Consider the following 22,361-nt stretch of genomic DNA (forward strand, 5'->3'; position numbering starts at 1 on the left):
CATAACCACCAACTACACAGCGGAAGCAGCACCGAGTATAAGACGAGTGCAGGGCACACCAAGCAAGCGACTACTTTGAACAGGAGCTAGGGATAACTGTCGGAACTTCAGTTTTGGGTCAACTGAACCTCATTGATTGAGGCGTAGCTGGGACAGACCAGCCAGATTCGACACCATGAGGGTGCGCAAGCGGTTAACACCACCATAGCGATGGTGCGCAGGTAGCGGGTGGCGAGCGCAGTCATACTGTGGATAGGATGGGCTAGGAAAGAGAGAAAGGCAGAGACTTGGATTTAGAGAGGATAGGGGCGCTGAAGCAGCAGCAGCTGGCAACACTGCACAGCGTAAGGGGCGTGTTGGAACATGGGATGTTCCCGGTCCGCGTCGTCCTCGCTGTCAGAAGACTCGTACTCCTCAGCCAGGGCGACGTCAGGAAGGTGGCGGTGCTACAAGGAGTCAGTGAGGTTAGCGGTGACAAGACAGAGGTGATACGTACGATAGCCTTCTGGAGGTCATTGCTAAGACGAGTAGTGCAGCGCAGGCTTTGGACCTCCGACGCGATCTCAAGGAGGGCGAGGCTGAGATTCACCTTCTGCGGCTGCGAGTCGTGACCCACGCGGTGGCGGCGACGAAGGAGATTCTTGCCTTGCATGACGTAGGCTGTATATTTCTCCTGGACGGCTGCTAAGATCTTAGCACGGTTGTTGGCTAAGGTCTTGGAGAAGGCCTCCTCATCGTGCTGGACGGCGTCGCGATATAGCTGGAAGGCATCGGCAAGGCGATTGAACTGGTGGAGAGCGAAGGTCGGGATCTAGGCTGTTAGTAAACAGACAAGACGTAGAGGGTCTGTGGACTTACTGGGAGGCACTTGTTATGTTGCTCCACGCAGTACTCGCAGCGGCTCATCGGATTCTTCTTCTCCAACAAGGCATCAACGGCAGCCAGGCATTCTGCTTCAGTAAGCCGAGCCTCTGGGATAGCGGCCGCAGTTGCTTTGCCATTGTTCTTCTTGTGGGGGGCCATGATGGTGAAGTCATCAGAGTGAGGTCGGAGAAGGGAGACCTACAGATCTATCAGTATAAGGATCCAAGGTATTAAGAACAGTACTCACAACAGAAGGGAAGCGGTAGCTACACGCGACAGAAAGCAGGAAGGACTTGGTGGTGTTGTTGTGGGTAAAAGTGAGAAGAAGAAGGAGGGAAAAGAAGAAGCGGTCACAACAAAACACCACAACAGTACGGAGGTGAAGCGCCTAGCCCGACAGCCTTAATCATTAGGCCAGCGTGGCAGTGGCACCCTCATCAATAACCTCACTTCACAGAAGTTGGTGGGGTGCTGTCAACACTAGTGAGGACATACATCCAAAAACTCAGTTGCATCAAAGCAACTTAGAGCACGTAGCATTGTTCACCAACTCGATGCTAACAACTTGCGATTAGTTATGAAGCAACGTATAGTACGTACGAAGGGGAAAAGGATTGTTCTAAAGGGTCACTTTCATGTTTCTACACAAGAATTGTGATGCAGTGATGGAGGCGGAAAAGGCGACACATAACCGAAGTAAGAAAAAGCGCAAAACAAAGGACAAGGACGCCTCCTTAGACATTGAAATTGACAAGTATATTGAAGAAGAAGCAGGGGAACAATCTAAGAGCGAAGGTGGATCATGTATTATTGTTGATTGTAGTTAAATTTACAGATTTGTTAAGTTCTCTTCAAAATTCCACCGCGTTACACCATCCCCCGCGTTACGCCACGACTTACGTTAAACTGTAACTGAACTGAAAACTGCAGTTTAAACTGCAGTTTTAGAAAACTATGACTTAAAGTGCAAGAATCATTCCTCTTTCTTCGTACGAAGTTGTTATGTTTAAAAAACAAGTTATTTAAGTATAAAGTCAAAAGTATGATGCTAAGAAAAAATCTAGCGGTGAGCTTGTGTAGGCGACTCGCTTGTGAACTACGTTAGCCTTAAGCTCCTGCCTTTTGCAAAGTGATACTCGTATTCGGAACTGGCAAGCTGCATCTTTGCAAATTAAGATGTGGCGTTTACGGTCCGACTTCGAGTTAGGGCAGCCGCTCATAACGGTTAGAACACTTGAAACCCATCAAAACAACTATCACGCTATCCTGCCCTCTAGATCAGTATCTGAGGTCTTCTCGCCATGTAAAATCGACCTATAAGATTGATACCGCCTCAGCGTTCCTTTGACTTTTGATCTCCTCACCATAAAGAACACCGCTGCCGCAGCTCCGAGTATGAACAAGGGTATCCACCACTTGGCAGACTTTCCTAACAAAACAATTAAAGATGCATCATAAGAGTGCCACGATGAGCTACCAAGATGGTTGAAGATGGGAGTCGAAACAGGGCCGTTCAAGCTGTGCAGCTTGAAGTTGTCTAGGGGTCCAGCAAGGATCCTCAACTCTGATCTATTTTGTTGCAGGGCATGTATTGTCCTAGCCATATAAAATCAGTCGGAGGCGCACCTTTCAAGGCGAGCAGCTGCCGCAACTCTGGATAATCACTTACGAAGCATAATGGCACCCCGTACTGAACATAACAGTCGGATATGGAAATCCAAGCCACCGCCTATTATACATCTTCAAACTGCGTACCAACTTCCCCACGAACTCATTCCTTTTACTCGCCATCATGAACCCAATCGAGAAACCCGTCGGATGTGCCGCTGGAGCAACAAAGCTGAATCTTCGTAGCGGACCTAGCGATCTCGTGCATTTCAGATCCATATCAAGAACAACTCCTGTGCCAAGTCAGCATTAGCATCTAAATACTGTACACATAGACCAATATCCAACTCCCCAAGAGGCAAGAGACTGCAGAATAATACTCACCACCATACTCATACAGCACCAAATATCTCAACGCATCAATCCTCTGAATCAGATAACCATACTGCTCCCACATATTCAGCAACTCTGGAAATCTCTCCCTGACAAAATCTCCCGCATTCTCATCCGTCCACAGCATCGCCTCCCATCCCGGATGCAGCTCCAGACACGCATTCCTCGCATCGATCCATTTCCCCTGCGGCTTGTGACCCCCCAGCGCAATATGGTGCAGCACAGGTGGGACGAGGTCGCGGTACAACGGACCCGCCGAGTCCTGCGTGCGGCTGTAGTTCGCAAAGCTGAGATCAAAAGCGTCGCGGTCCGCGTTGGATGAGATGAGGAAGTCGGGCGCGTCCCGTGGCCAATTAAAGTTTAGGGAGAGGAGGGAGTAGGTCGTGCAGATCAGGGTGTGGAAATAGTAGAGCATGAGAATCCCGAAGATGATGCCATAGAAGAGGATGGGGTGCGTGCGATAGAGTCGTAATGACATGATCGAGAACAATTAGGTATAGACGTCGATATGGTACAATAATCCAAAAATGCTAAAATTCGAGCTTCGGGAGCTCTGACATTGTTTTTTCACGCCGGAAGTGGTTGGGGGTTTGGATGCTTATATATGACAGAGAGAATCTGTGGAGCGGAAGGGAATTTTGATTAAGCTTTGTCCCCTATGCTAGGCACCTTTTTGAGGTCATTAAACCACACATACCGGCTCAAAACTAGATACAAGTGCCGATCCCACGAGTACTGGCTATTGTGGTTGCGGAAGGCAGCGCGAGTCTTGACGTATCGCTGCCACGTACTGGCAACCAGCGCTTTGTGCCTGTAGCTGCGATCCGCCACGGGGGATGGGAAAGCCATCGCTTCCAAGATGCGCCAAGTAAAGGGTAATGCGGTCAGAGTGAGGTCACCAAGAAAGGTGTATTTGCGGAGAAGAGTGGTTGTGGTGACCATGTAAGCGACGGGAGCTTCAGCATTGGTCGATGCATAATTGCTAGGGCGTGCACATGAGCTTCGGAACCAACCAGGTTCAGGTGGGTGTAGATTTACCTTATAGCGGCGCTAACAGCCCTGTGGTTTCTATGTCCGGAGATCCCGTCTGAATCAAATGTGAGAATCTGAGTGGGAGAAAGCTCGTTAGTAACATTCCCAAAGCATACAAATCACTGAAAGGAAGAGAGAACTTACAGCGTCAATGTCCCATTTGTGGACATACTCGGTCACGATGCTTTGGATGAGATCCGTATTCCACCACGCCATCGGATTATCCTGCAATTCGGCTCGATCCAGCGCGATGCATCTACCCAGGTCGATACCCAGCGACTCACAGGAGCCCCTCAGCTCCTCTTTTCTCGTCTCGCCAATCCCAGTATTATTTCCTGCACAGTGTCAACCCCGAATATCAACTTCCTGCCTATGCAACCTCACCTGTAGACATAACCAGCAGGCCACCTCTAACATCATGATTCCTATCCAGCACCCCTAGAATGCTCGGTGCGAAGAACAAAGACTCATCGTCGGGATGCGCAGTCACGATCAGCAAATTCTTCGCATCCTGTAGTGAGGATGGTAAGATCCTTGCATCGCCGCCTACCAGGTATCCGATCAGCCACTGTAAGAACAGTGGCACCACCAGGAGGATCAGCGTGACGCGGAGTATCGAGCGCCACACGCGCCTTGAGAGTCTGCTAATAAGCCTGGATGCGGTGGGTCGTAGCATCGGGAATGGCTTAAATGAATGCGTGAGGAAAGGAGGTGGTTAAGCTCTGACTGAATTCCGAGCGTTGTTAATGGGGGCAGAAGCCAGTGTATATGAGGATTATCTTATGCGGTGAATCGCGGCATGGTGAAGAGCTGAATTGTTATGTGTTAGCAAGGGAAATCCGACGATCACCTTGGTTGGATGGATGATAGTGATACCGTGTTTGAAGTGTGTGCTCTGCGCAGCCTGGAATGCCCGGAAGCTGCGAATGGGTGCGCGCTGGTGCCAGGGTGAGGGTAAAAGGCGGCGGATTGAATCGCGCAAGCATAAAATCCGCCTTACTCGCCAAATCAGCTGGAAAGTTCGGAGCGTCATGAAGGCCAACCTGGACGCGTTGATCGGTTTCGCTGATTGAGATGCTTGTAATAGGCACAGCGGCGTAATGGGCACAATGGCGTAATGGGCACAATGGCGTAATGGGCACGATGGCGTAATGGGCACAATGGCGTAATGGGCACGATATCGTAATGGGCACGATATCGTAATGGGCACGATATCGTAATGGGCACGATGTCGTAAGGGCACGATGTCGTAAGGGCACGATGTCGTAATGGGCACCTTTTACCCACAACAATGGCAAGATGCTTACCAAAATCGAGAATTTAAAAGTCTAAAAGCCACTGCAGAACACTTTCAGGTTAGCAGAACCACTTTGATGCGTCGCGTGTCAGGACACCCTTCTCGAATCCAAGCACGACAAGACCAGCAACTTCTGTCTCCAAGTTAGTTGAAGAGATGACCTTAATCAAGTGGATTTGCTAATTCCCTTACGCTAGACATCCTACTAGACTTCAGCTAAGTTAGTTAAAGAGATGGCTGAAGAAATTCAATATGGTATGGGCACCTGATTCATCTTTCGAGAGGTCGAAGACAATGCATTACTCCCGAATAGCTCCTGTCAACTCGCCGTCGCTATCTCCCATCCACAGCCGTTCTTCTTGTAGAGATCATCAAACTGGTACTTAGCTTGTCCATCACCACATTCGAAATGGCAAGAGCACACCCCACCAGTTCGCCAAGAGACCTATTTGTGCTCCTCCGCAACCGTCTACAAATGAGGGCGGCGATACATACTATTACCGCAAACAAATTCCGGGTTTTACTTAAAGGGAGGGGCACGTCGGACGCCACAATCACGAGAACATGGAAGAGGCCTAACGAGAAAGCCATGAACCCTACGGAGCGATGAACAGCACGGATGATCCTAAGAGATACCCCAAGTGACCCCGCTCGGAGGCCAGCGCCCGAAATCGTAGAAACTCTGAAGCCAATGCAAAATAGTTATAGTGGATGTTGTGATGTACGCAGTGCGAGGTGCTCTCTTGTGTCACTGGATGACTGAGCGTGCGATGGGGATGTACGAGATGGCTATAGCTTCACTGTGTATGCAAGCAATGAGTGTGCCGTTAAGCATTGAGTAGCTAAACAAGATCCATCCGCTACGCATACATTTCATTTCACCATCTCCATCCACCCTCTTACCCCGATCCAGCCATCTCAAGCCTCAGCCGTACCACCCCCAAACTCCCCGCCAAGCCCATGAATAAGCCTCATCCCCTCCACCACTCCCTCCTTCCCTCCCTCCTCCGCTCTAACCTCATCCAGCAACCCCCCTTCATCCTCCCCTCCCCTCCCCATACCCCTCACCACCCTCAGCGCCCTCCGGAACTCATCTCGAATCGCCACAATCCCATTATGCGTCACCGTGCGCGCCACATTATGGTCCAGCTCAAACGGATCCTCAAGCGCAAATAGGTATCGGTGCCGAATCTCCTTTACTTCCTCCTTACGCACCACCTTTCTCGCTGCACCAGGCGACCCCGGCGTGCCGGTTCCGTTGGCTACCACTGTCGTCGCCGCCGGAGCAGCATCAGTAGTTGTCTGCGTAACTGTCCTTGCGCCCACCCACCCCTTCTCTTGCTTCGTGAGTAAACCGCCTCGAGTCCGCAAACTGAGTACTTCACGTCCCCAATCGAAGCCGCGCCCGCCACCGCCGCTCATCGGCCCATTCTGCGCGTAGTACTCGAAGAACCCCCTCAGTAGCGAGCCGACGCTTTCACCGTTATGGTTTAGTAGTCCGCGGCGCGCGAGGTCGGTGAGTTCGCGCTCATCGCGCCAGAAGGCGACGTTGGCGCCTTGGCAGGTTTGTGGGGCGATGGCGGGAGCGTGCGGTGGGGGGTTGTGGTGTTGGAGGTTTGGTGCGACGGGAGGCTGGGCGATGTTGACGAGGTAGTGGAGCACCATTAGGACGTAGCCATAGCTGGAGAGGGTGCCGCGGTAGGGCGTGTTGATGGCGCGTAGCTTGGCCCAGTGCTTGACGAAGAGGATCATGGGCTTGATGCGCGGGTCGGTGAGGGAGTAGCAGCGCAGGAGGGCGGTGTTATGGAGGGCCAGCGAGGCGGCGAAGTTGATATCGCATTGAATCCCGATTTTCGTTTTGGGGAACTCGAGATGGTCGTGGTAGCGGTCCCGAGGCTTGCAGGCGTGCGTTGGGTCGGGGAGGGTGGCGATTTTCTCGAGGAGGGGGAGGAGGTCTGGTGTAGATGGTAGGAGCGGTGCCGAGGTTTCTGTGCTAATGCTGGCTGATAGCAGGACAGAGATGTACTTCTCAACATATGGGCGGTCTGTTTCTTGGTAGGTATTTTTAGCTAATGCTTTCTCAAAGTCGCGCGCTAATTCGAGGATTCGGTGATGGAGGCCGATTGTGCTGAGAGAAATAGGCGGGTTCCGGGAAACTATGGACTGTATGGTTTCGCGGATTTTGATGCCCCTCGCGCCGTTGATGTAGTGAGTGATCACAATAGCCAGAGCAGTATTCTCAGCACCAGGCTCATCCTTACCACCCAGCTCAAGCAAAAGCTTACGAACTCTCGCATAATACTGCGCTGCGCTCTCATTTTCTTGATGCTCAAGGAATACGAGTTGCAACGAGGCGACCTTCTTCAACCTCTCCAGTGATTGGTGAAGTCGTCTATTGTATACTGCAGACTCTGCCGTAGTGCAGTCCAATATCGTTCTCCACTGCTTAACCAGATCATCTGAAAACCCTTCCGACCACTCAGTCATCTCTGGCAAAGGTCTGGAGCTCCATGCCATGGCTAGGCGCTCTCCTTCGATCTGTTGGTAGACCCCGCCAAGAGATTTTGCCATCGCAGGGTTTCCGACTCGGTCGAAGACTAGGGACTTGTATTGGACAAGCTGATCCCTGAGTTCCTGGTTCTCGAGACCGTTGACAAAGGCTTCGCAAACATCTGCGAGGATTCTAACCTCATCTTCAGTTGGGTTCGTTCCATACGCTGCCCCGACATCCCTTCCTCCTAACTGCCGCAAAAGTCGTTTCGCAGAGCCGTAGTAATCGCCAAGGGAGAGGTTCTTCTTTTGACGGAACGTGGACAGTGTCTCGGTGTATATCTCTTCAGTAGTCTTTACTTTCTCGATTACAGCAACCGTGGGTCTCTCAGCGTCCTCTAGTACCTCAGCCTTCTCGACAGCCTCCAGGTCCTCTTCAACGACATCTTCATCAGGCTCATCGACATCAAACCCATTTTCCCATCTCAGTCGTTCTTGAAGCAAGTCGGCCCTTAATTTATCGGTTGGCTTCTCACACAACTTAATAATCGGAACTCGTGTTCTCGTTAACAACCTCGCACCACAACCCCACTCAAGCAATGCTTTCTCAAGGATTCTCGGAATCGGGGATTCAGACGACTCAGGCGGAATCTTGGACAATGGACTCAGCAACGCCAAATCCATATCCGATCCCTTCGTCGCATACCCAGACGCCATACTCCCAAAGCACGTCAACTGCACCGACTCTGGCACAAAATCCAGATTGCCCAGCTCCTCTCGCTCGTACTTGACAACTGTAGCCCGGCATACTTGCTCGGCTTTTGCTCTGAGGGCCTCTTTTTCTGCAATCTCTTCGGTGTTAACTCCAACATGAGGAACGATTGCCTGGACCAAACTTTCAAGAAAATCGCTCTGAGCGGAGATCTGCTCTGGCGAGACTCCGTAGGGAGCTGCAGTACGAAGAGGCGCTCCATACCCTCCCGGTTGGAATAGTTGACGATTATGTGCAGGTGGTCGCTGTGGAAACTGTGATGGTCCTTGTTGGAAGTTCTGGTGGTCTTGCTGCCACTGCTGTTGGGAATGGCCTTGACGATACCCAGGAGCTTGCCCCGTAAGTTCACCACCAAGCCCGGGAGGAGGGCCCTTCACGTGCGTATCTTGGAATCCGGGGCCACGGTGCATGGCTGGCTGGGGCATTGGGCCTCGTTGGAAGTCATGCTGGTAGGGAATTTGTTCTGAGTGCTGCTGGAACATGACGCCATTCTGTGGATTGCCGGCAGGACGATGAGGAAAATGCTGGCTACCATGGAATCCTGGGCTCCCTTGCGGGGCCGTAGACACCGAGGCTTTATCATTTACAGGAATAGCCATTTGCGAAGCGAGCTGTCGGCGCTGGAATTGATTAAGGCGCTTGTGAGTAGTTTGAGGGGCCTTTTGAGGCGGAGCTTGCTGTATGGGCTGCGCAGGTGGGCCTTGAGTCCGCATCATGCTTCTCTGCAAATAGTCTTGCTGCTGAGCCAACGAAGCACCTCTCGTATGAGGAGGAAGCGTAGGAACAAATGCTGGAGCGGCTGGCTGTCTCTGGTCTTGAGTGACGGGACCTGGCGAGTTATTCATAATTAAGCCTCGGAGCCTGTCCTCAAGATTGGCACCAGTAAGGTCCTGCTGTTGATGATTGTGAGACATCTCTTTGACACTTGGGCGCACAGAGGCTTCGGTATCTTGATGATTTTAGTGCGGAGACCTCAACGCCGAAAACCCCAATGAAATAAAACGGTCGTTAGGATACCTGGAATGGTCCCTCTTTACCGAAGCCTTTGGGCTATGGAATATAGCTCTGGGATGTAGTGTCCAGGGCGTAGCCTCTTAAGGTACAGCTTCACGTGAGCGAGCCTCCGACGAATGATCCGATTGATAGGCTCCGTTTTGGGGATGCCATTCCCCAAAGGATGATATCTTGTTAGCTGGGTTCCTTCTCATGCATACACTAAGATATAATGGGCTGGTAGTTCCTAGCCTTGACAGGGTCTAGGTAGAGAGTCGACTAGGTCGTCACTTTATGTGTGGAGCAGAGGTTGGGCTATGGAAGAAGGTAAGCGGCCGCTTGTGGTTGTGATAAGCAAAGGATACATGAAAGAATTACCAGTCTCGAATTTTGAATCAATAACCAAGAGGCGCCTCAATCATTTATGTGATAAACGAAGCTCCTTTAGTTAATATGTAGCTGCACGAAGCTTTAAGAAGTGTCAGAACAATGTCTGAATGAATCAGAGGAGAGGAGAGATGTTAAGAAGTCACGTGTAAAGTCACGGGAAGGCCATGAATCTGGCTGCAGCCATCGCGTGAGCTAGCGCCCACCCTAGTATATGCGAAGTTCATGGGGTTCGTCCCAAGTCCAAAGAAGATGAGCGAGGCAAGGCACCAAGACATATTCACTCTCTCTCTCCATTGTTCGCCCATTTACTCCTCTTGCCACCACTCCCTCTCACCTCCATACCAGAGATAACACAGAAAGGGATTTACCAACAATCATCTTTGAAAGCGCAGAAAACTGAGCCTTGCGCACCGCCTCTTCCGATTTCGAATCGTCGCTCTGACGTCGCGCGCGTGGGGGGGCGATACACTCCGATCACATTCTCTGCGCTGCAACACAACGCTGTACCACATCTAGAGGACTGCTTGAATACTGGTCTGCCATACTGAGCTTCTCGACTGCGTATCAGTGCCTCTTGTGCATCCTCGCCCCCCCCTGGATAGCTGCCTCGGGGCCACACGAACGTCACTGGTGATCATGAGCGCTTCTCCAGCTGGCATCACTCCCAATGGAACCCCTACACCAAACTCAGGCGGGCAACCGCCAAAGATCATCCGAAGAGCAAAGGCCGATCCATTCGCCACATACAAGAAACCGGTTGTGCGGCCACAGGCTGCACCGAGATCACGCCAACAGAATCAGAATGGACTCACTGCCCTGAACAAGCCACCACCGCTACCTCGCCCCCTCCCACGCTACCCAGGGAATAATAGAGCAGCTGATCCTGCGGGTCCAATCAGCAATGCGCCGCCACAGCCCCAGCTTGACTTCACACGCAAGTCCAATATCGGAGAATACGAAGACTTTGCGCTCACGACGACGAAGAGGGCGATGCGCGAGGGCCTACGATACCATATTGCACGATTTGCCTCTAAGAAGAAAGTCGACCCAACGAATTCTGACGACTTCATTAAGCCGGTCTCTCTCCATCGCCGCGACCCAAGACAACCGCCTGCTGGGAAAGTCGCCAAGGATGAGGATACGGTGGTGGGGGAGCCAATCGATGACAAGGAGAGAGAGAAGCAAGAAATCGCTCGGGCCGCCAAAGAGGCACAGCGAGCTGCTGATCTGGCCCAGATTGCACCCTCTGGAAACAATGCGTCGGCCTTGGCAGCCAAGAAAGTCCAGTCGTTCAAGAATGAGAAGACGACCCAGGTTCATCGAACGGCCCAGACCGAAGAGGAGATGAAGGAGTCGGATCTGCGCTACGAAGAGGCCTTGCCATGGCATCTTGAAGACGCCGAGAACAAACAAACTTGGGTGGGCAACTACGAGGCTGCTTTGTCGGACACGAACGTCATCTTCGTCATCGACGGGACCAATTTCAGGATGGTTCCGATCGAGAAGTGGTACAAGTTCACGCCCAAGAATCAGTTCAAAACTTTGACGATCGAGGAGGCAGAGGCCGAGATGAACAAGAAGTCGAAGGCAAATAGATGGGTTATGCATGCTGACCAACAGAACCAAGAAGCCGCAGAGAGGCAGAGGGGGATTCAAGCCATGGCTGGCCTGTACAGTAAAGTCAAGGGCGAGAGGCCAATGCCTAAGAGCGAAGCTAGAGATCACGACGATCTTGACATTACAGATGATCTGTTCCAAGATGATGATGAGCAGGCCACTGTAGAGCCAGAAAACGATGAGGACACCAAGTTGGCTGCTGAAAAGATCAAGCGGGAGCAGTTGGGGGCGAATTTGTTTGGAGACGCAGATGAGGAAGAAGTTGAGGAAGAATTCAAGGAGGAAGCGAAAGAAAAGGAGATGAAGAAGCGCCTTGGCAAGAGTCTGAGGAAGTCGCTCAGAAAGCGCGAAAAGAACTACACTTACGAGAGCGATTCCTCAAATCCATATTCTTCTTCAGTATGTCACCAATTCCGTTGTATACATCACCTACTAACAAACTACAGAGCGGCGATGAGACCACAGATGACGAGAAGCAGGCCGAGGAAGACCGCAAGAAGGATGAGGAGGCCAAGCTGAAGGAGAAAGAAAAGCTTGGTGTGCCAAAGATTGCCTCTGGCGCTTCAACAAAGGGAACAACCACCCCAATCGGACGCCCAAGGAGCACTGATCCTCACAAGAAACACAACCACCTCAAACGTGCTGGATCTCCCAACCTCTCGGCCTCTGAAACAAGCGGCAACGAATCCACCCGCAAGAAGCACAAGAAGAAGCACATGCTCTCGTCCTCTCAGCCAACGGGAACATCCACACGTCGCTCTGGCTCACCTCACCCATCCTCCTCAGCCCCAGCAGGTGGCGTCAGCCCACGCAAATCCTCGATCGTCAAGCTGCACGTCAGCTCCTCGCGCCTCTCTGACATCCAAGCCAACGCCCCCCACCCAGCCATGAGCGACAGCGAAATGTCGGACGGCGCCGGCGGAAAGCGCAAATCCGGCATCAAGCTCCGCCTCGGCACCAGTGCCTCGCCTTCCCGCGCCGGCAGCCCCACCAACGGCAGCCGTGCTGGAAGCCCCGCCCAGGCACAGGGTATGACCCCTCTTTCTTTGAGCACCTCACAAATACCCTTCAGACCCACGTCGCCTCCAAAGCCTCGTGGCGGCTCTCCGGCTTCAGCACGCGTGACTAACAGCTCTGCAGGTGCGGCGTCTCCTATTCGACCGATTATGGCGGATGAGATTGCGGCTGCGATCCCGGCGGAGGGTATTGCTATTGGAATGCTGCTCAAGATTTTCTCGGGCCGTATCAAGGGGAATGGGAAGGATAAGGAGGATCGTGAGAAGTTTATTAAGCTGGTTAAGGAGAATTCTGTGTTCAGCCAGGAGGATAAGCTGTTGAGACCAAGAGCTACATAGAGTGTTTAGATAGAGAGAGGGTTTTTATAGGAGAGGGTTTTTATAGGGGTTTAGGAGGGAGAGGCATGGGATGATGGGTAGATGGAGCTATTTGCACGTATCGTCAGACATCATAGGGGATGTGGGGGCTATAGGCGAAGACTGGTTGTCTGCCTGGCTTACCCTTCTGACATTAATTAGTAGAATGCAAACCTCAACGAACTTTAGTTTCATCTCTCCAGTGACTTAAACGGCTCGGGTGAATTCATACTGAGCTTGTGGCGGAAGTAAACACATCACGTGATCTATATTCAAATGCCAAGACATTTATCCCAACTACGCAGCCTCGTCTCAACCAGAGGCACACCCATTGCCAAAAACCACGAACCCCACACCCGCAAACATGTCACTCTCCTCCTACCTCGCCTCCAAATACCTCACCGCCGACCCAGGCCCCTCCTCCTCCTCCTCCACCAAAAAACGCAAGCGCAAGACCAAAGAAGCATCCGCCAACACCGGCCTCATCATCGCCGACGACGACGCGGACTGGGCGCCTGTCCGCAAGGACGACGACGAGGATGCCATCGCAGCCGTGACATCTGGGTCCTCTGCCGAATTTCGCAAAGCTAAACAGAGCGCTTGGAAATCCGTGCGTGAGCCAGCCGCCGGGGGAGGAGATGATGCACAGGCCGACGCGATTGTAGCGCAAGCGGCGCGGGAGAATGAGGAAGCGGGGAGGGGGGATGAGGATCCGAGTATTGTGAAGATGGGGGATGGGACGCATGCGGGACTGCAGACCGGAGCGGCGGTTGCGGAGCAGATGGAGAGGGCGGCGAGGAGGGAGAGGGCGAGGTGGGAGAAAGAGGAGCAGGAGGGGGTGGGAGGGGGAAGGAGGAGGAGACGGTTTATCGTGATGCGACGGGGCGGAGGATTGATATTAGTATGAGGAGGGCGGAGGCGAGGAGGGAGGAGGAGGAGAGGGTCAGGAAGGAGAGGAGGGAGAGGGAGGAGATGGGAGGGGAGAAGCAGAAGGAGGTAAGGGAGAAGAGGAGGGAGGAGCTGGAGGAGGCGAGATTTATGCCTGTGGCGAGGGGGGTGGAGGATGAAGAGTTGAATAGGGAGTTGAAGGGGAGGTTGAGGTGGGATGATCCGGCGATGGCGTTCTTGACGCAGAAGGAGGAGGGTGGAGGGGGTGGAGGGGGTGGAAGTACGGCTGCTGCGTCGGGGACGGGGAAGAAGACGTATAAGGGGGCTGCGGCGCCGAATCGTTATGGGATTCGCCCGGGGCATAGGTGGGATGGGGTGGATCGTGGGAATGGGTGGGAGGGTGAGAGGTTCAGGGCGCTGAATAGGACGAAGAGGAATAAGGAGCTGGATTTTGCATGGCAGGAGGATACTTGAAGGAGCTGTTACGTTGCTCTAGTTGGTGGTGGTTGGAAGGGAGACTGTATTATATCCCCGTAGCACGGAAGCTTGAATACTGATGATATCACTGTGTTGCATATTGTAGGAATTTGGAAAATGGATAAGTTAATGGATAAATAATATAAATTACTTGTTGAATAATATTGCTATATATTAGCACGCTGAAGACTCAGACACGGTTATATTTAAACAGAATCTGTGACTTTGATGAGATTGCAGCACAGTACCTGGTAACGACCAAAGTCAACAACAGTAACTGTACCTTCCCCCAACTCGAACCGTCATCGTCTAAGCGGTATGGTCTGACGATGTCTCCTTCCTCAACTTTAACACGCTCGTACTTTCCCCCATCCACAAACCTACCTTTCGTCTTCTCGACTACTCTTCATTGTACAATACAATCAGTCTTCAAGTTCGCGTTCAAGCAACTGATGGTTAAGGTCAGTCTCACTCTCATTCGAGCGTGTCTTTTCATTATCACATTCAAATTACTTACAACTTCAGGTGCAATAGTGCCAACAACACCGTTTTTGTTCACCTCAAAGAACGCATTATTTCACATCAGGAGCAGTTTCGCCAGAATACCAAACCCTAAAACTTCAAGGAACCTTCCCACCATGAGTCGTTGGGCTGAGATTACTTCACGCTGTGCGCGCTGGTTCAGCTCCTATCCTTTCCTGGAAGCGTTCCTATTCGCATGCGCTATCATTGATGTCTATACCTTTGTCGGATCCAGCATATACTTTTGCTGTGCTTCCGGCCCTGTCAACTACCCAGGCTCAAGGTTCAGTGTCTGTCACTACAACTACACGGTCCAGACTCCGACTACGAAATTGCTCGCAAAAGCCATTTCTTGCGCCGCCGGACTATTTGTTTTTGTCAGTCGGATGCAGAGGGCAAGGTGGATGAGAGGGGGACCCGAAACAAAGCATGTCGACCTACTGAAGTTTGCAGCAGATCATCTGTACACGAAGATTGAGATTGACTCTTTGGTAGTGGAGAACAAAGCTTGGGTCGAGGAGCAGAATGCTATAGCCCAGGAGCAGAATGCTATAGTCGTGGAGCAGGATGCTGTGGTGTCGGAGCTCGCGGCATGGGTATCGAGGGTGTCAGCTTTGGTAACTCCTCTGTCTAATTCTATGGTATCAAAAGGAAATGAACAGACAGAGGAAGAATCTTTGCCACTGGAGACAGAGCAACAACAGGCTTTGGTGGAGCAGTTGGCAGTTCTGGTATCGAAGTTATCCGACTTGGCGTCCAAACAGGTCGATTTCGAGGCGACAAAGAAAAATGAGCGGACAAAGCAGGGAGAACCTCCGTACAGAGGCGTTGGTGGAAGTGGAAGGGCGTCTGGGAATGGAGAGAAAAAAGATAGAGACTGAGAAAGCAAAGTTGCAGGAGGAGAGAGGAAGCTTGGAAGAGGAGAAAGAGGCTTTGAAAGCAAAGGCCAAAAAATTAGGGATTGAGGAAGAGAAGCTTCGAACGACGACACCAGAGGAGTTCAAAAAGCTCATTGACGCACAGGAGAAACTCCATGATGATCTGAATACACTGTACGACGAGATAGAGGCGCCTAGCGACGATAAAGGTGAGGAGGAAATCGCCAAACTGGGGAGAGACTTCAGAGCCAAGACAAGGGAGACATTTTTTTTAATGGCCGCAAACAACAAGCGAATCTCCGAAGCATGGGACTTACTTGAGTTGATGGACTCTATTACCTCTGTAATACAGCACCAAAGTGACTTCAACGACTATTACGTAAAGACAGTGGCGATGTTTCTCGCTGAACATATGTTGGAAGAGAATCAAGCCAAAGAAGAGACTAAGAGGAAGGAGGAGATCCAGGATGAGAAGGAACCTCGGGTGCTCGAAGTCACCGAAGGGGTTCCAGAAGTGGAAACATCTCTGGTACAGGAAGTGCACGCGGCGGATGTGGAGCCCCGTGACAAGGTAGTCCTACAGGTCCAAGATGGGCTTCAGTAGCTTTGCTTATGGGATCAAAACATTTCATACAGTGAATTATTTGCTGAGGAACAGACCTTGGTGGCTGTGAAGAAAGCTGTTACAGTGGGGGAAGCTTGTAAAAATAATAGGTGGAAAAGTTGTATTACTTGGAACTACAGTGCTACGTGGAAGGTTGCTAGAAGCTCATCACAGAATTAGGTGGAATACGAGTGTTAAAGCACAATTAGTTAGCACAAGCAAACATCAATGAAAGAATATGCTTTCATTATATCCACCGATTCATTGTCATCCTTTCGTATATATCGTACACTCATAAAGAACTCCCCTTTTCAGCCCTCAAATTCATAGAGCCCTGATATCTTACACACATCTCCTCGCGATCATTCCGAATCTGACGTCCAGAATGCCTCAATACCATCATCCCAGTCCCAGTCCAAATCCTCATAATCGTCCATATAATAGACCTCCTCCACAAGATTGTCATCCTGCATTCCCAACCATGGATCAGCAACCCCATCCTCATCCTCGACACCAACTTGTCTACCTGACCGAGGCTCAGAATTCTCACCCTCAGCATCATCACGGCACTCCAGATCAACCGCATCCGTCATATCCAATTTATCCATCTCCATCTTAAACATCATCTCCATGTCATCCACATCCATCAAGTTCTCCTGAACCCACTCTCCGGTTTGTTCGACAACCTCGTCATCACTATTCTCATCCACCCACATCTCCCTAGCATACTCCTCATTCACCCACTTCTCCATAGCGTTCTCCTCATCCACCCACTTCTCCATATCATTCTTCTCTTTCACCAACTTCTCCTTGGCATTCGTCTCCTCCACCCACTTTTCCCTAGCAATCCTCTCCTTGAACCCAAACTCTTTCATAATCTTACGCATGGCCCACTTCAGCGTCTCCTTAATTCCCACCTCCCCCGGCCGCACCGCCAAGCCTCGCTCCTTCGCCAGCTCAGACACATTCTCATACTTGGCATCGGGAACGAGTCCCTCTTTCGCCTGCTGGGTAGTCACGTCAAAGATCCACTGGTGCTCCTCAACGAACGCAGGCCAGGCCACGCCATCGAAGTAGGATTTCTCGCGCCATGTCATGTACCCCTTACTGAGCGGTTTATTGTACTCTTTGCGCGCGAATCTGCGCTTGCGCGTTCCCTCGCGTGTTGCAGACAGGAAGAGCGAGAGGTCGTAGTTGGGTGGATCAGCGGAGGAATCGACCATGGCAGGCTGGAGGATCGTAAAGCCCTCGACGAAGACGATGCCGCGGAAATTACTCTGTACGAAGTTGAGCCCGGGGAAGCCGACGAGGTCGTTCAGCTTCGTCATGGCCTCGGTCCAGTACTTGACTTCGGTGCGGAGCTTGATGATGAAGGGGAGGAGCTTTCGGGTGCCGTCTGGGAGCTCGGGGTATTGGAGGGAGTTGCGCTCGGAGGTGAAGCAGTAGTGTGGTATGAGGGAATTGGGCTTGATTGGTTTCTTGATGTAGCCGGATTTACCTTCCTTGAGAACGGCCATGGTGGGGTCTTGGAGGTAGGGGCCGTATATTCCATGGTCAACTATGTATGGGCCCCATGTAGGCTTGTTTACCCTGATCGTTACGATGTTCCATTCTTCATCAACCTCGAGGATTTCGTCTTCCAGAATAGGCTCCTCTTTCTTGGCAGAGTCATCTCTCTGGACAGGTTCTTCTTCATTGACCGATTCTTCTCCTTTGGTTGATTCCTGCTCTTTGATGGGAAGGCTAGGGTCGCGAGGTCCATCTTTGTCGGGACCATCAATGCTTGGTTTCTTCAGAAGGTAACTATAATCCTTGACCTTACCCCTCTCAGAAATTTCCATGTCGGAGTCGAGCTTAGATGCCTTGGCACGCGCAATAGCGATGGCGAGGGCAGCAAAGTCAATCACAAGGCGCGTGTCACGGTTCTTGCCATGGCGAAGCTGGAGGCTGAGAACTTCTCTGTCGTAATTAGGCGCATTCCATCTACGGGGAGTGACATCCCGATACTCCGTGACAAGTCGATCCTCGTCCACGGGTGTGATCCTGTCTGCTTCCTCTACAGTAAAGCCCTTGAACATGCAGGTGCGTGAGACGAGGCGCTCACCCATCCATTCTTCAAGGTAGCACTCTGCCCATTGAACTTGAGGTCCAGTAGGGAGGTTATTAGGAACCAGGTGGTCGTCTTGATGGAGGGCGACGGAGGTGAAGCCGCTTCCCGGAGTAGCAGTGCCGTTGCCAAAGACATGAAGAAGGAGGTTGGAGAGGGTTGTCTTGCCGCTTGAGGTTGGACCCGCAATGGCGATTACGAGGCGCTCAGGGATCGGTGCAGGTGTAGATGCTGGAGGCTTGCGTGCTCGAGACGCGCGTGTTGGAGTGGACGGTGCTGGAGCCCATGACTCTGGACGGAACGGCTCTGGGGAGTACGGCACTGGAAACGGCAGCCCTAGAGACTCTAGAGATGGCAGCTCTGGAGACGACGGTGGAGACCACAGCTTTTCAGTCCACGGCTCTGGATACGGCGGTGACAGCGACGTGCATGGTGGGTTCTTGGCTGCTCGGGACTTGGTTGGGGTCTTGGGTGCTGCTGGAGATGTGGATTCCTCTGACGATTTTGACGTTGAGGTCCCAGCTGCTGGAGACACAGATGATGACGACGTGGAAGCCGGGGTCCTGAATGCCAGAGGCGATGATGTCGAGGACGTGGATTCTGGAGTCTTTGGTACTGGCAATGCAGGTGGAGATGGGGATCGTCCAAAGGACATAATTTCAGACATCCATAATTCAGACATTGACCTTTCACGTTTGCTTTCAGGGGATAGTCCGGACAATGTGGACATTGTGTCTGATTCAGATGAGTGGGACATTGTCGCTGTATGTGCCCCTTTGTTTTGCGGTTTGGAAGATCAAATCGGTTCTTGGTGATCTTTTCACGCTTTGTTTTGATATTGAGGAAATTGAATAAACAAGCCCAATCTGGTGAGCTTCTGCGTGCTTTGTGCTGCCGTGTTCTTTGCACAGTTTGCGATGAAGAAAAGTAGAATCAAACTCGTTCCCGGTGATCTCTTACAGATTTGTTGTGAATGTTGAAAGAAGACTGGTCAAACCCATTCCCGGTGACCTTTTGCCCCTTTGTGATGATGATTGATGAAAGATAGAAGCCCTAACTCGTTCCTGGTGGACTTCTACTTTGTCAATATTGCTGCAAGACCAGACTCGTTCCTGGTGATCTTGTAACAGCGTTGTGATGCTGGGTGAGGAAAAGTGGAAGAACAATCTCGTTCCCGGTGAACTTCCACTTTGTTGACGTGCCGAAGATTGGACAAGGGAGGAGAAGGGAGAAAAGCAAAGAAGACAGAACCAAACTCGTCCCTGGTGGTTCCCAAAAGCCCTCGTGTCGATGGCGAATGCGATGGTGAAGTGAAAACGCGTAAATCCCCCCTCTGTTGCCAATGTGCCGTGGAGCGAGGTGAATCGGAACTGAAATAGGGGGGCCAAACTCATTCCCGGTGGCCCCCCTAATTCGATGGGTTTCCGTGGCCGCTTCCGCCAACGTCGTCGTCAGTGAATCCGCCAGGCCTGATTCGCCGGCAGGCGTCAGACCCGCGCCCCCTATCACCAGCGAGGTGAATCTATGTTCACCGACACCCCCCCTCCCCCCATCGTCGCCGCTGCCCAAACCACCATCACCGCCTCACCTCGACCGCGCCATCACGTGGCGACCTCCAACAACCACCAGCTGTCGACAGCCACGAACTGGCCGGCTGGCAGGGGCGGGCTTCATCCCTTCCCAACCCCTCGGTCACCAGGATCTGGCTTGGCCTCGCTGGCCGAAGACAAAGCCACTCAAATGCACCGCGACAAGAAGAGTCACTCCGTACGCCGTCTCGATCCAAGGCAGCTGGGCGGTCATCACTCCAGCACTAGCCCGAAGGCAGTATCGAGGGCTCGTCATCGGCCCAAACCGAGCACTCGCGATCTGGTCTAGCTCGTCCCCCGCCGCCGCCCTTAGGCTCCTCTTCGCCTTCCATCGGGACGGCCATCCTCCGCACGCCCGAGGCCGGCAACACACAAACACACCCTCCCCCGCCACGGCCACCCTCCTCTCACCTCCCGCAACCCCCCCCCATCGTTCTATCCCCATTTCCGATCTCACCCCCCCCAACAACCCCCTCTCCCCCGGCCCCGGCCGCTCACCCGACCGGGCCCCCCCCAACCCCCCTACGCCGTCGACCACCCCATCCCCGCCCTCTCCTCCCTCCCATTCGCGGCATGGGCCTCAGCATCCGGGTGCCAGACCCTCCCCCCCGGCCCCTGGACCGCCAACTCCCCATCGACAAACACAACAGCGCGGCGCCCACCGCCCATGGGGCCGAGCTCGATATCCTGAGAAGGGGCCGGCCAGGCACGGTTGTGGTCGCGGTAGGCGGCGGAGCGGGAGCGGGCTTGCATGTAGCAGCGTTGGGTGAGGCCGCCCAGGAAGCCGAAGACGCAGGCCGCGCCGCAAATGGTGAGGACAAGCCCCACACCGGCGAGAGGCATGGTGGCGGTGGTGGTGGTGGTTGGTCGTGTTGGTGATATACTGCTGTTTATGTGTTAGCGGAGTTTTGGAAAGGAGGGTTTGCGGAATGGGAAGGGGAAGGGGAAGATTGGTGAAGTGGTTCGTGTGGGTGAAGGATCTCTTGTGGGAAAGTTCAAGGAAGCTGACAAAAAATAGGAGAAGAACAGGAATGGGAAAGATGGAGGAAGGGCAAGGGAACTGTGATCTCGGCGACGTAGATCGATGGACACCGTCAGAGCCAGGAGGATGATCTGGGAGAAGGAGCTGAGAGGCGGCGACCTCGAAGATCAAGAAGGAGAAGATGGAGGAGGGAACCATCGGAACACGAAGAGGAGTTCGGCGACGGTGACCATGACCATGGAGGGCAGGGTCGGTCAGTCTAGGAGAAGGAGCTCGAGGACTGTGCCGCCGAAGCCCGAAGAAAGGAAGCTGCCGCCCTAGACGCCGAAGAAAGAAGCCCTGAACAAGGCGACTTCGATCTCGGAAACTCGGAACAAAAGAAGGCAATGAAGAAAAGAAACAGTACAATACATACTCTCAAGATACGATCTTCGTGATCGTAGTGCTGGTGCTGGTTCTGTGGTTGTGCAGTCGTCGGTGTCGGTGTGATGTTGTTGTTGGTGTTGGTTTCGGCGTGGAGGTTCGGTGTTGACAAGTTCACAGCGGAACTTGTTCGTGTGTGGGCGGCCGATTTCCTTTGTGCGGTGGCTACGGCTACTGACAGGGGTACCAGGGATTTCGGTGTGGGAAGTGAGGGAATTCGGCTGCGTGTGTGTGAGCAGGGAGAGGGTTGGGGCGGCTTAGGCGGCCTGTCAGGGGTTACGGGGGTTACAACGGGGAAGCGGCACAGGGGAGAGGGCAGTGAGAATATGCACGGGGAGTGCGGAACCGACTTCGTTTTGCGTTGGGCGAGACGCTGGGATACGATGGGATGGGAAGATTGGTTTTCTCGTCCTTATGGGAGTGAACTTCTCCCATGGCTCACGGGGACACGAAAGGGTTATGGAAATACCCAAGGGGGGGGCTCTCAACCGCAAGGCATGGTGGGTGCCGATCCCTCTGCTCTTCAACGGGTCCAGGGAGACTGGCCGCTGGACCGGCCACACCAAGGACCGATTCTAGATCGATTTACGGCCTTCCCCGTATCGGTTTTGGCCATCTTGCGGCATGCGACGGATCAGCTTTCGATACGCCTCCGGATTCCGTCTAAAAATTCCTCAGGACTTCCCCGAGGCCGGCTAACGGTCGCCACCGAACCACCCACGCCAATGCAGAACGGTGGGTGGGGGGGCACATCAGCCATCCCCGATCTCACGGGGTGCCGGCGCTAAGGTTGCCATGGCACGCCCCCTCTCCCAGCTAGGGGGGCGTGTTATGGCAACTTTTTGTTCAATGAAAGTTCCGGCGGCGGCTCCAACCGCCTAGGGTGCCAGCTTCCCATTCTTCCCACGGGACGGCTCTCGGGATCGAAAAAGATCTCCTGATTGAGATCTCCTCGAAAACGGCCTCCTTTCTCGGTACCATGCTTATGGGCCTTCACGGCTGGTAAGCTGAGGGTGGGAGAGATACTCTTCCCCAACTACATGTTAGGGCTGGTCTCACAAT

At 52.7% G+C, this 22,361-nt stretch overlaps 10 protein-coding genes across 10 annotated transcripts; 4 read left to right on the top strand and 6 right to left on the bottom strand.

Annotated features, from left to right (window-relative positions):
* Positions 1 to 341: 341 nt before the first annotated feature.
* VC83_06085 (uncharacterized protein) lies at positions 342 to 1,023 on the bottom strand (the record flags this gene model as incomplete). Its single annotated transcript, XM_024469691.1, has 3 exons — positions 342 to 446; positions 497 to 811; positions 859 to 1,023. Coding segments are annotated over 3 exons (585 nt in total), but the record flags the coding sequence as incomplete, so codon positions are not given.
* A 937-nt stretch (positions 1,024 to 1,960) lies between these two features.
* On the bottom strand, positions 1,961 to 3,343 carry VC83_06086 (uncharacterized protein; the record flags this gene model as incomplete). Its single annotated transcript, XM_024469692.1, has 3 exons — positions 1,961 to 2,460; positions 2,534 to 2,765; positions 2,857 to 3,343. 3 exons carry the CDS (start codon positions 3,341 to 3,343, stop codon positions 2,121 to 2,123), a joined length of 1,059 nt encoding a protein of 352 aa, XP_024324052.1. The 3' UTR covers positions 1,961 to 2,120.
* Positions 3,143 to 5,015, bottom strand: VC83_06087 (uncharacterized protein). Its single transcript, XM_024469693.1, has 5 exons — positions 4,774 to 5,015; positions 4,282 to 4,707; positions 4,042 to 4,232; positions 3,904 to 3,971; positions 3,143 to 3,847 (listed from the first exon to the last, which is right to left on the bottom strand). Exons 2-5 carry the CDS (start codon positions 4,571 to 4,573, stop codon positions 3,508 to 3,510), a joined length of 891 nt encoding a protein of 296 aa, XP_024324051.1. The 5' UTR covers positions 4,574 to 4,707; positions 4,774 to 5,015; the 3' UTR covers positions 3,143 to 3,507.
* An 855-nt stretch (positions 5,016 to 5,870) lies between these two features.
* Positions 5,871 to 9,931, bottom strand: VC83_06088 (uncharacterized protein). Its single transcript, XM_024469694.1, has 2 exons — positions 9,828 to 9,931; positions 5,871 to 9,764 (listed from the first exon to the last, which is right to left on the bottom strand). The coding sequence occupies exon 2, from the start codon at positions 9,368 to 9,370 to the stop codon at positions 6,113 to 6,115; it is 3,258 nt and encodes a 1,085-aa protein (XP_024324050.1). The 5' UTR covers positions 9,371 to 9,764; positions 9,828 to 9,931; the 3' UTR covers positions 5,871 to 6,112.
* A 166-nt stretch (positions 9,932 to 10,097) lies between these two features.
* VC83_06089 (uncharacterized protein) lies at positions 10,098 to 13,637 on the top strand. The gene is made up of 3 exons (XM_024469695.1): positions 10,098 to 11,855; positions 11,903 to 12,485; positions 12,597 to 13,637. The coding sequence occupies exons 1-3, from the start codon at positions 10,476 to 10,478 to the stop codon at positions 12,809 to 12,811; spliced, it is 2,178 nt and encodes a 725-aa protein (XP_024324049.1). The 5' UTR covers positions 10,098 to 10,475; the 3' UTR covers positions 12,812 to 13,637.
* A 95-nt stretch (positions 13,638 to 13,732) lies between these two features.
* Positions 13,733 to 14,329, top strand: VC83_06090 (uncharacterized protein; the record flags this gene model as incomplete). Its single annotated transcript, XM_024469696.1, has 1 exon — positions 13,733 to 14,329. One exon carries the CDS (start codon positions 13,733 to 13,735, stop codon positions 14,189 to 14,191), a length of 459 nt encoding a protein of 152 aa, XP_024324209.1. The 3' UTR covers positions 14,192 to 14,329.
* Positions 14,330 to 14,832: 503 nt separating this feature from the next.
* Positions 14,833 to 16,313, top strand: VC83_06091 (uncharacterized protein; the record flags this gene model as incomplete). Its single annotated transcript, XM_024469697.1, has 2 exons — positions 14,833 to 15,543; positions 15,608 to 16,313. 2 exons carry the CDS (start codon positions 14,833 to 14,835, stop codon positions 16,196 to 16,198), a joined length of 1,302 nt encoding a protein of 433 aa, XP_024324210.1. The 3' UTR covers positions 16,199 to 16,313.
* A 247-nt stretch (positions 16,314 to 16,560) lies between these two features.
* NRK1_2 (ribosylnicotinamide kinase) lies at positions 16,561 to 19,062 on the bottom strand (the record flags this gene model as incomplete). Its single annotated transcript, XM_024469698.1, has 1 exon — positions 16,561 to 19,062. The coding sequence occupies one exon, from the start codon at positions 19,060 to 19,062 to the stop codon at positions 16,561 to 16,563; it is 2,502 nt and encodes an 833-aa protein (XP_024324211.1).
* A 1,354-nt stretch (positions 19,063 to 20,416) lies between these two features.
* Positions 20,417 to 22,133, bottom strand: VC83_06093 (uncharacterized protein; the record flags this gene model as incomplete). The annotated part of the gene is made up of 2 exons (XM_024469699.1): positions 21,292 to 22,133; positions 20,417 to 20,780 (listed from the first exon to the last, which is right to left on the bottom strand). Exon 2 carries the CDS (start codon positions 20,735 to 20,737, stop codon positions 20,417 to 20,419), a length of 321 nt encoding a protein of 106 aa, XP_024324212.1. The 5' UTR covers positions 20,738 to 20,780; positions 21,292 to 22,133.
* Positions 20,979 to 22,087, top strand: VC83_06094 (uncharacterized protein; the record flags this gene model as incomplete). Its single annotated transcript, XM_024469700.1, has 3 exons — positions 20,979 to 21,129; positions 21,198 to 21,278; positions 21,420 to 22,087. The coding sequence occupies 3 exons, from the start codon at positions 20,979 to 20,981 to the stop codon at positions 22,085 to 22,087; spliced, it is 900 nt and encodes a 299-aa protein (XP_024324213.1).
* Positions 22,134 to 22,361: the final 228 nt, after the last annotated feature.

Source organism: Pseudogymnoascus destructans (genome assembly GCF_001641265.1).
Source record: "Pseudogymnoascus destructans isolate 20631-21 unplaced genomic scaffold scaffold_10, whole genome shotgun sequence".
Classification (NCBI taxonomy): Eukaryota; Fungi; Ascomycota; class Leotiomycetes; order Thelebolales; family Thelebolaceae; genus Pseudogymnoascus; species Pseudogymnoascus destructans.